Genomic DNA, 15,057 nt, shown 5'->3' on the forward strand with positions numbered 1-15,057 from the left:
GCTGCTACCATGATTGTGGATAATCCTGAATGAATCCTGAATAATGATGAGTGAAAAAGTTACAGAGGTATAAATATCATTGTTACATTCCCCAGTTTCTGTGTTCTGTTTTGTATTTGAGTGTGTGTTTCAGGAGATGGCTTCCTGAAGTACTCCCCAACCAGCTGATTGGTCGACCCCAGACTAATTGGTGATTGGAGCTGACCCCGCCCCCTCGTCAAGAAGCAGCTGACACTAATCACCATTGCCACCTGAAGATAAAAACCAGTGTTCTGCCCCAAGAGGATTTGGGGATTGAGAGAGGAGAGATTTGGAGATCAGAGAGAGAATTGAATATTTTGTAAAGATTGAGAGAAATTAGAAATTAGAGATTAGAGTAGAGAGAGGAGAGAGATGAGATAAGGAGTAGAGATTTGGAGATTGAGAGAGAGAAAAATTAGATTGTGATATAGTGTTGGTTGTGTATCAGAAAGTGTGGTATGTACTGTTGTTGTTGGTAACAGTTCTGTTGTTGTTGGTAGCAGTTTTTCTATGTCCTGTGTTTGTGAAATCGTTAATAATTAATCTGTTTAGTTTGTTCCCAGGGGGGAAGGAGAAGGCACTTTGGGAGTGCTTAGGCAAGAGGCCCGAGGGCATACATATACCCGTAGTATATTTACTGTCTAGGCACACTAGGTAAGACCTGGGCGGACCACCCCCTGTATTTTGGTTAGGGCACCAGACAGTGCTAAGTTAGGTAAGTTAAGTGGGTAGGCAGGTTAGATAGGAGAGGGGGAACTTTGATATTTACTTTCTTTGCTTTGGTTCCGTCCAGCCCCTTTTCCCCATATTACCGTATAAGAAAATAAATTCTAGTAAACGGTAAATTCTGCTTTTGTGTCATCCTTACTCGCACCTACAGTCCATACCTCTTGCACTTCAGAGAGTTGAGTTGTAGCAGGGAGTTGCGTTCCCTCTTCTCAGAGGCGTGCGTAACAATCATACCCCCCCAAAAAACACGAACCTCCTTTTGTTAATGTAATGGTGAGAGGTTTGCATGTCGGGGATATATTTGTGCGTCTAACTTTCTCACTCATCATTCACGATTCATTCAGGATTATCCGTAATCATGGTAACGTCCACATTAATTTAGAAGTGTTTAGAAACATATTCTATTCTTATTTACAATAAAAGTGACTCCAACACGACACAATACATTATTTACCATTCATTGCTATTGGGCACAAAATAATCTGAAACACAACCAAAACAAACAGCAAATGCATCCAACAAGTTTTTACAGTCACAAGCTTAATGTAGTCATTGCGTGCTAGGAATATGGGGCCAAATACTTAACTTTTTACTACTTTTATACACATAACTGAGTTTGTTCCAATACATTTGGTCCCCTAAAATTGGGGGATAATGTACACTACCATTCAAAAGTTTGTGGTCACTTAGAAATGTCCTTGTTTTTAAAAGAAAAGCACATTTTATGTCCATTAAAATAACATCAAATTGATCAGACATACAGTGTAGACATTGGTAATGTTGTAAATGACTATTGTAGTTGGAAATGGCAGATTTTTTATAGAATATCTCCATAGGCGTACAGAGACCCATTATCAGCAATCATCATTCCTGTGTCCCAATGGCACATTGTGTTAGCTAATCCAAGTTTATCATTTTAAAAGGCTAATTGCTCATTAGAAAACCCTTTTGAAATTATGTTAGCACAGCTGAAAACTGTTGTCCTGATTTAAAGAAGCAATACAACTGGCCTTCTTTAGACTAGTTGAGTATCTGGAGCATCAGCATTTGTGGGTTCGATTACAGGTTCAAAATGGCCAGAAACAAAGAACTTTCTTCTGAAACTCGTCAGTCTATTCTTGTTCTGAGAAATTAAGGCTATTCCATGCGAGAAATTGCCAAGAAACTGAAGATCTCGTACAACGCTTTGTACTACTCCCTTCACAGAACAGCGCAAACTTGCTCTAACCAGAACAGAAAGAGTAGTGGGAGGCCCCGGTGCATAACTGAGCAAGAGGACAAGTACATTAGAGTGTCTAGTTTGAGAAACAGACGCCTCACAAGTCCTCAACTGGCAGCTTCATTAAATAGTACCTGCAAAACACCAGTCTCAACGTCAACAGTGAAGAGGCAACTCCGCGATGATGGCCTTCTAGGCAGAGTTCCTCTGTCCAGTGTTTGTGTTCTTTTGCCCATCTTAATCTTTTATTTTAATTTGGCCAGTCTGAGATATGGCTTTTTCTTTACAACTCTGCCCTGAAGGCCAGCATCCCGGAGTTGCCTCTTCACTGCTGACGTTAAGACTGGTGTTTTCCATCCACAACAGCATGGCTATAGTGGAACGGGTAGAGAGCTTCAAGTTCCTTGGTGTCCAAATCGCTAAGGACTTAAAATGGCCCACAAACATACGTACAGTCGTGAAGAACGAGTGACAGCGCCTCTTCCCCCTACGGAGGTTGAAAAGGTTTGGCATGGGCCCTCAAATCCTCAAAACGTTCTACAGCTGTACTATTGAGAGTATCTAGACTGGCTGCATCACTGCTTGGTATGTTAATAGCACCACGCTCGATTGCATGGCGCTACAGAGGGTGGTGCGGACAGCCCGGTACATCACTGGAGCTGAGCTCCCTTCCAACCAGGACCTCTATATCAGGAAAGGCCCGGAAAATTGTTAAAGACTCCAGCCACCCAAGCCACAGACTGTTCTCTCTGCTTCCACATGGCAAGCGGTGCCGGTGCATCAAGTCTGACACCAAGAGGCTCCTGAACAGCTTCTATCCCCAAGCCATAAGACTGCCAAAGAGCTAACAAAATGGCTACATGGATTATCAGAGTTGAGACTTGAATTTTATTTTTGCACTGTCTCTATGCACACTCACAGGTCCCTCCCTATACAGTCACGCACACTGACACTCACGCCATCATTTGCTCACACACATAATATGCACATACATTTATACTGACTCTACAGTCTACTGCTGCTTCTCTGTTTATCATATATCCTGATGCCTAGTCACCTTACCCCTATACATATCTACCAAAGGAGGTTGGTGTCACCTTAATTGGGGAGGACGGGCTTGTGGTAATGGCTGGAGCACAATAAGTGGAATGGTATCAAACACCTGGTTTTTATGTGTTTGATGCCATTCCATGTGCACCATTCCAGACATTATTATGAGCTGTCCTCCCTTCAGCAGCTTCCACTGATTTGATTTGATTAACCAGGCAAGTCAGTTAATAACAAATTCTTATTTACAATGACAGCTTACCCGGGCCAAACCCTAACGATACTGGGCCAATTGTGTGCCGCCCTATGGGACTCCCAATCACGTCCGGTTGTGATACAGCCTGGAATTGAACTAGGATCTGTAGTGACACCTCTAGCACTGAGATGCCATGCCTAAGACCGCTGCGCCACTCGGTAGCCCAAAGATCTACCTCTATTACTCCAGTATCCCTGCACATTGTAAATATGGTACTGGAGCTGACTGACCCTGTATATATTTTTCTTACTTACTTTCTCATGTTTTTCTTATTTCTCGTGTGTTTTTGTTCTACCTTATGTTATTTGTTATTACATTGTTATTCATTACAGTTTTGTTGGGTTTAGAGTTTTGCAAGAAATGTATTTCCCTGGATTTGTGCATGTTACATTAAAAACTTGAAACGTGTCACTTGCATGTCCATTGATTAAGTTGTTTGATATCCACCAGGCGTCGCACTATCATAAAAATAAAAAAAATTCATATCAGTCCTGTAAAATAATTCGCCTTTGAAGTTGCCTAGGTTTGAGTGGTTTATAATAGATCATATTTAACATGTGTGCAGCCAGGCCTGCACTACCCTGCGTCTTTTCTCACACATACGTAATCTACATTGTTAAATTGCTAGTTGTGTGTTATTTTAGGCCTACCCCATCTATTCCCTCTTTATTTATAACTCCTCCCCTCCGCTTCATTAGCTGTATCACCGCCATCTGACTAGTGAAAGTCGTAAAAAAATGAAAAAGATAAGACAAATACCTCGCCATAAATCGTGGCAAGCCGTCTTATATTTACACACAAACAATCCCATAAAAATAAACATACCAATTTACACGATAAATGTTTACGAAATTCAATTATTTAAATGTAATCTATCGGTAATGACAAAAGTCGTAAAAATACATTTGATGTAGGCTACGCTAAATGAAATGCCACTGTGTATGTTATGGTGAAAAAAGAGAAGGGGGGGTGCAGGAGGGAATACGACAGAGGAAAAGGAGGGGAATATAGAGAGGGCAGATCTAGGACCCGTCTAAATTGTTTACCCCTATCGTAATCTTAGCACATGGAGAAAAAACTGATACCAGATCAGTGCACTCTCTGCGGCCCGTTCCACACCAATCGGGACGTACACGATAGAGAGGAAATCGTGTTCCTCGCCAGTTCGTACACGCCACTAGAATTCACTGAACATACTGCGAGAAAAAGAACGGTGATAAAAAGAAGGCTAGGAGAAAGAGAAGGTGGAAGCAAAGAAGGGCTTAAAAATATATTTGGTTGGGAGCGGAGGACGCATTGGCTTCGCAAGGAGAAGATTAGTGATTCAAATCATTTCCTAACATTTTCTATATTCGGCGAAGATAGAAGTATCGTTAGCTAGCTAGTGGAATGTGTAGCTAGCTAATTAGCAAGGAATTAGTGTTTTTGTATTTACTTGGTTTACATGTTCTATTCTGACTATTTTTCTAACGCTAGTAATCGTGTGAAATGTGCACGAGCCACACATGGTCATGGTGTTATATATTGATTAGACAATAACAATCTTGCTAGCGGTACAATACATTTGGCCAAGAAGACCAGCTACAATCAGCTATTTGCACATTCAAGGAATAGCATTCCTTATCCCAGAATAGGGAAGAAGTCAAAGGTTTAAAAAAAAAAAAAAAAATAGCTAGATTTGTAAGTGTAGACTATCTGCCGTCCGATGTTAATGTCGACCGACGTCGCATCCATAATGTTACCCGTTTCTCGGGGAATGATGGACCGGGAAAAGGACATTGATACAGCAACTGGACCCCACGCGAACACGACCGGGGGTCCAGCAGCAATAGTCCGGGGAATGAAACGAGGGGATCCTGAGCAAACAGCTGCAGCTTTGACCGAATTAGCAGGAGCAGAGTGCAAACGGCCAAGGATAGACGGGACGGTGGGTGTTGGTGACATTGGACAGGTAAGGAGTAGAACATCAACAAATGAAGCCAAATTGCTGTTTGTTTCCGTTCAATGTGTTGTTTTCATTGAATGCGTGCAACATTGTTACCCCTGCATTAAACGATTTCATTTCAATAGCACGCTAACGTTACGTCTATTGTTTCAAGAACATCAGTGGGTCATGATTCTGCTGACAGGCAGGCCCACCTATCAAAAGCATTCCTCGTCGCATCAACTGCAGTAACGAACGTGCAGTAGAATTACAATCTAGGTACAAAACGTGTCTTGCACATTGTTCTGTGCTCTTGGCAGCTAGACTAGCACCATGATTATGGCCGAGGCAAAGGTAATATGATAGCCCACAGCTTCTCGACAATGACAGTTAAGCTACAGCATATATCCGACGATACATAAAGGCCTTTCATGCATTTACGTGCACTGCAGATATGTACACACTGATATTCCCGCCTTTACCATTATGGTCTGTCTTTGTCGTTGGACATCACAGCCACCGATACAGGAGGGAACCCGCATTGGGAACAGTAATTTGTGCCAGTCCCCCTGGTCTGTGATTGGAGCTAGGTGCTAAAAAAGGAGAGAGACAGGGGGGAGGGGGAGGGGTCACTATGGGAGAGACAAAGAACAGACCCCTATTCGTAAATAAGGGAGTAGGAAGGAAAGGGGCTTTAGGATACCTTGCCTCTAGCTATGGGCCTCTCCATGACTTGACTGCTGATACAGCATAGCAACAGTGCTCTGCTCTTCGGCTAACCGGTGATATTACACGCACATACAGTATCTGTAAGCATCATTGAAAATAGCTGACATAGTGTTTTTGTTTGAGGCAGCAGTCAAACATGGTTCTGGGTCAGCTGTGGATAATTGAATCCTGGGGATTGGGAAAATGCTTCAATTGGTACTGCTGCATACCTATTGCAATGACAAATGGGCAGGCCATGTGTCTCACACCATATAATGGATGAATGGTGATGACAAAGGGTTACGTGTAGATGGTGTGACAATGAGATGTGCAACAGGATCTCGCTGCCAATCACTTATATTGATCTCCTGCCATTGTGGAACAGGCTGGAAATACGCCCACAGGAGAGAGGGAGGAAACAGGAGGATAGAAGGCAGTATTTACAGTATGAGAGAGAACATTTTAACACGAGAGAAGGAGAAAGATGTAGAAAAATCCTCTAAGCAGCTTAGGTTTGACAATAACTAAGGGTAAACATTAGGAAATTACAATGGTGGTGCTTAATGTTATTAGACTGGATTACATCATCCAGTCCTGTAGGTGACACCATGTTCAGTGCTGAGAAGATGAGTTCACTAAATATTTTTGGTGTGTCGATGGATAGCTATTTGATGTTCATTGCTACCCAGAGGACAGGATGGCTAACAGCCTAAATCATGGCTGACATATTAAATGAGAGAGGAGTGTCCTCTCATCTCCATCCTCTTCTTTTGTTTCCGTCATCCTCCCCCAAGGCATATTTCCAGATTGCTAATTAACTCCTGGTCCATAGAATTTGAGTGTGCACTGCCAGTGAGACAAACCTCCCCACCCCTGCTCACTATCTCTACCGTCCAATCTCTCTCTCTGTTTCCCACTATGCAGTATTGATGTGCCCTAGCCTAGTCCAGCCTGATAGTGTACAGTGTGCTGTATATGCCTCCCTCCGGCTCCCCGAGAGCAGATTTATCCTATCGTTGGCAGTAAAGAGGCTTTGTGTCGCGCTAACGAGATCAAAGCTCATTTCGGAGAGAGCATTAACCAGACTGATCGCTTCAAGGGGAGGAGAGTAAAGGGGGGAGAGGGTGGGCGAGTGTTGAAGGGGAAACTACGATATAAACAAATAATTAAGATTATACAGTTTTGAACAGATAAGCTCCAAAGGTGCAGTATTCTTTGATACTATCAGGCTACCAGGGAATGTTGACTAGTAATAGCGGGAACATTGGCTGTCATTAAAACCCCAAAGAAAGAAGTAGGAGTTATAATGTGCAGCACACTAGTGGACACTCACTAATGGTTGTCGCTGAACTTTGAGCGCAGTGCAGCGGTGTCACCCCTGACCTTTCACCCCTTGAGATAGGCACAAAATTATTTTCAAGATGTTTCTCAACACAACAGTGCTCAAACTTTCCCCCCCTTTTTTTACAGTCCGCCACTCATTTAATCAGGTGCAGGGCCTGCCACTTACACTCACATGTTAACTCTGGACACTGGTTGTTGTTGTCACCTCCCCTTCTACACCGCTGCCCCCAAACTGTCATATGTACTTCCATCTCCACCCGCGAATGTCTCCCTGTCGGTAACGTTGATTCATCCTGTCTTCTTTCTCCTTTTTGTCCCCTTTGCTCCTCAATGTATCACCCTCTGTCCGACCCCTGCATCCCTTCTTTCCCATCCCCCTCCTCCCTTACCATCTGTTGACCTCATGCCATTTTGCCCTCCTCCCTCCACTGCTCTCTTTTTCTGCCCATTTGCTCCAACTCTCAATTTCTTGACTTTTCCTAAAATAGAAAGTGGGGGAGAGAAAAACCCAGCAGAGCGACGCCCTTTAGTTGAGCATACAGAGAGAAAGTCACTGTATGAGGTGTGTCTGTACATTTCTGATCCGTATAGTCTGCAGCCCTGGCCCTCAGAGCAGCCACACCTCATAACTACCCCTCTACTGTAAATGAGTGTAATTAATACCAAAGTGGTTGGTACCCTGTTAAATTACTGTCTGTATCTGCATGGAAGAGGGTGTCATGAGTTTTGTTGAGCGTAATAAAAGCTTGAAAAACTTTACAGACTCAAAGCAGACCTGATATGCAGACCAACGCGCCATATGCCCCGCAAAAGAAAGTGTGTGTGTTTTAACAATGAGTATCAAGTTCAGACCCCCCTCCCCCCACCCTTTAAGGAAATATAAGTCACATGACATTCTTGGGGTATGAGTCATTGTCTCCATTTCTTGGTCTCTTCTTTTCACTGTATTTTTTACTTCTTGTCTTTCTTAATCCCCACATTCTTCCACCCCTGTCTTTCTCTCCTAATTTCCATCTCACTCTCTTGTTCTTTCTTTACCCTCCATCCCCCATTCTTCTCCCTCCCCCTTTCCTCCAGACAGATTGATTCCAGATGTTACCAAATTCTTCTCTCCCTCCCCCTGTTCTAACCTAAACTCCTCCCTCTTCATCCTGCCTTTCTACTTGAACAAATCATTTTTCTACTGCAACCTTGTTATGTATTGAATCGTGTGGGGTAGTTCTGGTTTCCAAGTGATGCGCTACATTGTTTTTCCACTGATGGTGCCTTGTCAGAGTTACACACTCGGGTATACATTGCCAGAGGCATTGGAGACCTGCGTCCTTTCAAATGTTCAGTGTGTCGCATCTTCATCAGTCCTCCACTGTTCATTCTTTGAAGACAACCAGTGTTTTTACCTCGTGTGTTGCTGAATACAGCACTGTCCGTTCGGCGGCTCTCCCACTTTAATGCGGTGCACTGAGGAGTGTGTTTCCCCAGGGGACGAGGCACGAGGGGGAAATTGGTTCCAGATGAAACAGGAAGTGGAGAGAGGGAGACAAAGAGAGGGCTGTTTTATGTTGGAGAGGGAGACCGGACACTGCTGGACTGAGTAGCATACATCTCACTCCTCTGGCATGGGTCATGTATGCTATAGTCTGTACTGTCCAGACAGCATCACACATCAGTCTGTCACTCACTTCTGCTGCTCACTACTTAAATGCTCTCTGTGCCCCGTCAAATGTTGTCCCTCTCTACTTGTTTGATTGACCTCATTCCCCTTTCCTTCCTCTTTCCCCTCCCTGTTTTTGCTCTACCACTGCCATGTCTCATTGTGGTGTGGCTGTGGAGCCCCATCCAGGGTTAGTGCAGTAAGCACAGCTAGCTTTCTGAGAGGGCATCTCTCCCGTGCTGTCGCCATGGCATCCTGAGTCGGGCCTTTCCCATGATTGGTTGAAAAAATTATAGTAGGGAGGGACCAATTCCCCCAGGAAGCAGGTTGGGGCAGAAGCAGGAGGTTACCTCTGTCTGTTTACAATGAAGAGGCCTTGACCACCTTTTTACTACATTACACCAGCACTGGCTGCTCACTGAATGGAAGCTAATGGAGATACTGTATGAATTTAAAATGAGTTGCTGACTCTTGTCTTTTAGCACAAGCACAATGGAAACATATTCACCCTTTTTAACACGTGTAGGATGTTCCACCCTCCTTCCCCTGAGCATGATTGAAAAGGCCGGAGTCTTGTTACTCTGCCTCTTTTCCCTGCACAGTGTACTGCTTGCATGTCAGACGGGATCGCTGGAATCCTCTCTCCTTACTCTTGTCAATATCTTTGTTTGGTTTAACTTTTCCCCTATTGTTATATCCTGCCCCCTCTCCCCCGTTCTTTTCCCTTCTCTTACATTGCAATGAACAATGGCTCTTCTGCCAGGGGGAGAGGGAGGGGCGACAGAAATAATCTAATTAGAAGTAATTACAGATCAATTAACCACAACACTAGATTCTGGGGCATGGAAGGGGGAAGGGTGCTCTTTGTTGTTGTTGCGGAGTGCAATTTGTTTTGTCTGCTGAATAAGGACCCGGCCTGGCTGCAGAATGATTCACCAGCTGCTCTACATGGTTGAGGCAGCACTCGGGGTCTAAACCAAAAGGATTATCATGTTAACTTGCATAATCCTTTGTGAAATGTGCCACCTTAAGTTCCCTGCTTCTTTCCTGCACCATACGTATTTTCATAAATGTATTGGTCTGTAGGGTATATCGTAACAGATAGGGCTGGGAACTGCCAGGGAACTCATCATACTTAGGTGGCGATATGATATGTGTTGCGATTCTCACAATTCTATATGTGTTGCGATTCCAAACATATTGCTCACCATACGTCTGCTGCAGAGGGACTAGAGCGAGTCATGAGAAGACGAGTTTTGATGAAAGTGCTGAAAACAAGATGGAAAACAAGCTAAGAAGGAAAAATACAAACATAATATTGCGATAATATCAAAATGACGGCAAAAATGATATCCTGATATCTTACTGTATACATTTTCCCCCCATCACAAGTAATAGCTAGGCTGTTTCTCCTCTGGAGCGTATTACTTTGTTAGGGGTGAAGATTGGAGCCGAAAAGCGACTTCACTGCAAAATGTTAGACTCATGTTGAATCACATCACATTTTCCAAACCCTTACCTTTCTCTCTTTTTACTTTTTTTTTTTTAGAACAACGACCCTTTAACCCCAGGTTTCCTTGGATACCCACCTCACAGCCAGGTAAGAGTACCGTCTTACTGAAGTCTCCTTTAATTTAGGTATAATTGATGGATGTATCATGGAGTTTCATGAAACACATTATAGTACTTCAGAAGGCCCAACACGAACATAGCCTACAGAAACTGTGACGACATTTTCCACTCTGAATCAATTTGATCTGCCTGGCTGCTGTGCACACTTTTCCACAATCCACATTCCCCTTCTCTCTCTAATTTCTTGTGCTCTCCCTCCATATTGAGTGGTGCAGCGGTCTAAGGCACTGCATCTCAGTGCAAGAGGTGTCACTACAGTCCCTGGTTCGAATCCAGGCTGTGTCACATCTGGCCGTGATTGGGAGTCCCATAGGGCGATGCACAATTGGCCCAGCGTCGTCCGGGTTTGGCCGGGGTTTTAAATATCGGTTCCAGTAATGAGTTCCTTATGTGCGCCAGACAGGGCTGTTTCTGAGAGTCTCTTATCTGCCTGGGAGCAGCAGCACAGTGCTGTGTCTTCTGTCTGTTGTCATGGCTGAGATGTGAGTGCAGGTCTCTGGCAGAGCCACAGGAGGGGGGTGTTGGTCTGCCTGCCTGCACTCCTCTCCTCTCAACGTGATGGGTCTCCACAGCTTTATCTCCATTATGTGTTTTTTCCTCCAACGTGCGTTCCTCTACCCCTGCCATCTCCTTTCTTGGGAATGCAGCTCGCTAGCTGCTTGTGCTGGAGAGAGGGGGAGGAGGGGTGGATGGAAGGCAGAAGAGAGGGAAAGTGAGGGCATCGGAAGATGGAGACTGAAGCAAGTGAGCCACCATATTGAAGTTAACCTTTCTGTGGTGAGGTAATATATAGGCTAGACGGATCACGGGGGAACTGCAGTGGGGTTGCCAAAATCTATATTTTTATAAAAATTAAGAGTGCATTTTATTGTATAGGACAATATACAAATGTTTTTAGGAAAGATAATTTAAAAAATAAAATGTTATTGAGTAAATGTTATTGTTTTTCTTTTCATTTTGATAAGAGATGAAAATGTAATGAATTGAAGATTATTTGTTGATGTAAAAATAATTTTACCTATGTTAGATTTGGTGAGAAATCCCTGCGAAAAAAATAGGGACGCCAGAAATTCTTGCTGAGGGAATTGGGTTCCAGCTGAAGAAGTTTGAATACCATTGGGCTAGAAACGTCTGAAATAACATGTATTTGGTAAGGTTGTTAAAATAGTTAGGTTCCCATGTGTTTGTTTGGATCATAACTTACTTATTTGATTCAAGACTAGTCAAACATACAACTAGCCCACACTCTAGCTGGAGTTCCTATGAGCTGTTGTGCGTTGGTTGATCTGCCTGTAGGTTTGGCTGTGTCAATGTTTATAAAAAAATAAAAAAAATGTTTTACCTTTATTTAACTAGGCAAGTCAGTTAAGAACAAATACTTATTTTCAATGACGGCCTAGGAACAGTGGGTTAACTGCCTCGTTCAGGGCTTTGCGCTGTTTATGCTTTGCGCTGTTTATGACTTCAAGCCTATCAACTCCCGAGATTAGGCTGGTGTAACCGATGTGAAATGGCTAGCTAGTTAGCGGGGTGCGCGCTAATAGCGTTTCAAACGTCACTCGCTCTGAGACTTGGAGTGGTTGTTCCCCTTGCTCTGCATGGGTAACGCTGCTTTGAGGGTGGCTGTTGTCGATGTGTTCCTGGAACGAGCCCAGGTAGGAGCGAGGGGAGGGACGGAAGCTATACTGTTACACTGGCAATACCAAAGTGCCTATAAGCACATCCAATAGTCAAAGGTATATGGAATACAAATGGTATAGAGAGAAATAGTCCTATAATTCCTATAATAACTACAACCTAAATCTTCTTACCTGGGAATATTGAAGACTCATGTTAAAAAGAACCACTTGCTTTCATATGTTCTCATGTTCTGAGCAAGGAACTTAAACGTTAGCTTTCTTCCATGACACGTGTAACTATGTGTTGTTGTATGTGTCGAACTGCTTTGCTTTATCTTGGCCAGGTCGCAATTGTAAATGAGAACGTGTTCTCAATTTGCCTACCTGGTTAAATAAAGGTGAAATAAAATAAAATAAAATGACACATATTGCACTTTTACTTTCTTCTCCAACACTTTGTTTTTGCATTATTTAAACCAAATTGAACATGTTTCATTATTTATTTGAGGCTAAATTGATTTTATTGATGTATTATATTAAGTTAAAATAAGTGTTCATTCAGTATTGTTGTAATTGTCATTATTACAAATAAATAAAAATCGTCCGATTTAATCGGTATCCGCTTTTTTTGGGTCCTCCAATAATCAGAATCGGCGTTGAAAAATCATAATCGGTCGACCTCTAGTAGAAGCACTGAACTCTATCTGAGAAGTAGTTGGTGAACCAGGCGAGGCAGTCATTTGAGAAACCAAGGCTGCTGAGTCTGCCGATAAGAATACAGTGATTGACAGAGTCGAAAGCCTTGGCCAGGTCGATGAAGACGGCTGCAAAGTACTGTCTTTTATCGATGGCAGTTATGATATCGTTTAGTACCTTGAGCGTGGCTGAGGTGCACCTGTGACCAGCTCGGAAACCGGATTGCACACCGGCGAAGGTACGGTGGGATTTGAAATGGTCAGTGATCTGTTTATTAACTTGGCTTTCGAAGACTTTAGTATACAGTGACCACACAGTGCTGTATCTGCCTCTGATTATATAGAAGAGAATTTCTGACTGTGGGGTCAGTTGTGCAGTAGTGTGTTGTGCATTTACTGCAGCAAAATCACATCCATACCTGATGACTACAATGGAAATAAGACTCCTGGCTTTATTGTGTTTTTATTTTTTAACTTGTATGTATGTATTTTTGTTTCATAAACAACATGTGTGGACTAACAGTGAAATGCTTACTGAGGGGGCCCTTAATTTCTTAGATTTATTTTTATTTAACCTTTATTTAACTAGGCAAGTCAGTTAAGAACACATTCTTATTTACAATGGGTTAACTGCCTTGTTCAGGGGCAGAACGACAGATTTTTTTACCAGGCTACCCTCCGCCCCATGATAACATCAACATTGGCAGAGGTGGGATTCGAACCCACACCTCCAGAGACTGGAGCCTAAATCCAGCGCCTTAGACCACTCGGTCATGCTACCCAGTTTAATAACAATACAGAGAAAGACATTTGAGAAATAAAATAAAAGTAAAACACGTAATAATAGATACATAATGTGTAACGATAACTTGGTTCTATACAACGGGGGCCAGTACCTAGTCGACGTGCAAGGGTATGAGGTAATTGAGGTAGATATGTAAATATAACTAGGAATAAGGCGACAGATAGTAAACATTAGCAGCAGTGTATGTGATGAGTAAAAACAGTTAGTGCAAAAAGGGTCAATGCAGATTGTCCGGGTAGCTGTTTGGTTAACTATTTACCTAACTATTTAGCAGTCTTATGGCTCGGGGCTAGAAGCTGTTCAGGGTGCTGTTGGTTCCAGACTTGATGCATCGGTACCGCTTGCTGTGCTGTAGCAGTGAGAACAGTCTATGACTTGGGTGGCTGGAGTCGTTGACATTTTTTTAGGGCCTTCCTCTGACACTGCCTGGTATAGAGGTCCTGGATGGCAGGGAGCTTGGACCCGGTGATGCACTGGGCCGTACGCACTACTCTCTGTAGCGCCTTGCGGGCAGAGACAGAGCAGTTGCCATACCAAGCGATGATGTAGGCAGTCAAGATGCTCTCAGTGGTGCAGCTGTAGAACTTTTCTTCGGATCTGAGGGCCCATTCAAAATCTTTTCACCTCATGAGGGTGAAGAGGCGTTGTTGTGCTTCTTCACGACTGTGTTGGTGTGTTTGGACCATGATAGATACTTAGTGATGTGGACACCAAGGAACTGAAAGCTTTTGACCCGCTCCACTACAGCCCAGTCGATGTGAATGGGGGCGTGCTCGGCCCTCCGTATCCCGTAGTCTACGATCAGCTCCTTTGTCTTGCTGACGTTAAGGGAGAGGTTGTTGTCCTGGAATCGCACTCATTATAGGCTGTTTCATCGTCGTCTGTGATCAGGCCTACCACCATCATGTCGTCGTGAAACTTATTGATTGCGTTGGTGTCGTGCGCAGCCACGCAGTTATGGGTGAATAGGGAATACAGGAGGGAACTAAGCACGCACCCCCTGAGGGGCCCCCGTGTTAAGGGTCAGCGTGGTGGATGTGTTGCCTACCCTTACCAACTGGGGGTGGTCCGTCAGGATATCCAGGGTCCTTAGCTTAGTGATGAGCTTGGAGGGTACTACGGTGTTGAACGCTGAGCTATAGTCAATAAACAGCATTCTCACGTAGATTTGTCTTTTGTCCAAGTGGAAAAGGCCAGTGTAGTGCAATAGAGATTGCGTCATCTGTGGATCCCGTCAGCGTGGTATGTGAATTGGAGTGCGTTCAGGGTGGTATGTGAATTGGAGTGGGTTCAGGGTGGTATTGGAGTGGATTCAGGGTGGTATGTGAATTGGAGTGGGTTCAGGGTGTCTGGGATCATGGTGTTGATGTGAGCCATGACCAGCCTTTCAAACCATTTCATGGCTAC

General features: G+C 43.7%; 1 protein-coding gene across 9 annotated transcripts in view; it reads left to right on the plus strand.

Annotated features, from left to right (window-relative positions):
- Nucleotides 1–4,274: 4,274 nt before the first annotated feature.
- Nucleotides 4,275–15,057, plus strand: part of LOC129833240 (RNA binding protein fox-1 homolog 2-like) — a 44,560-nt gene continuing 33,777 nt past the window's right edge. Inside the window, exons 1-2 of one of the 9 annotated variants that reach the window (XM_055897677.1) lie at nucleotides 4,275–5,223; nucleotides 10,449–10,499. In XM_055897677.1, the coding sequence (XP_055753652.1) occupies nucleotides 4,978–5,223; nucleotides 10,449–10,499 (297 nt within the window). In that variant the 5' untranslated portion in view covers nucleotides 4,275–4,977. The remainder of the gene's footprint in view (nucleotides 5,224–10,448; nucleotides 10,500–15,057) is intronic. The other 8 variants (XM_055897671.1, XM_055897669.1, XM_055897667.1 and 5 more) reach the window with 8 other exon arrangements.

This window comes from Salvelinus fontinalis, chromosome 34 (assembly GCF_029448725.1).
Source record: "Salvelinus fontinalis isolate EN_2023a chromosome 34, ASM2944872v1, whole genome shotgun sequence".
NCBI lineage: Eukaryota > Metazoa > Chordata > Actinopteri > Salmoniformes > Salmonidae > Salvelinus > Salvelinus fontinalis.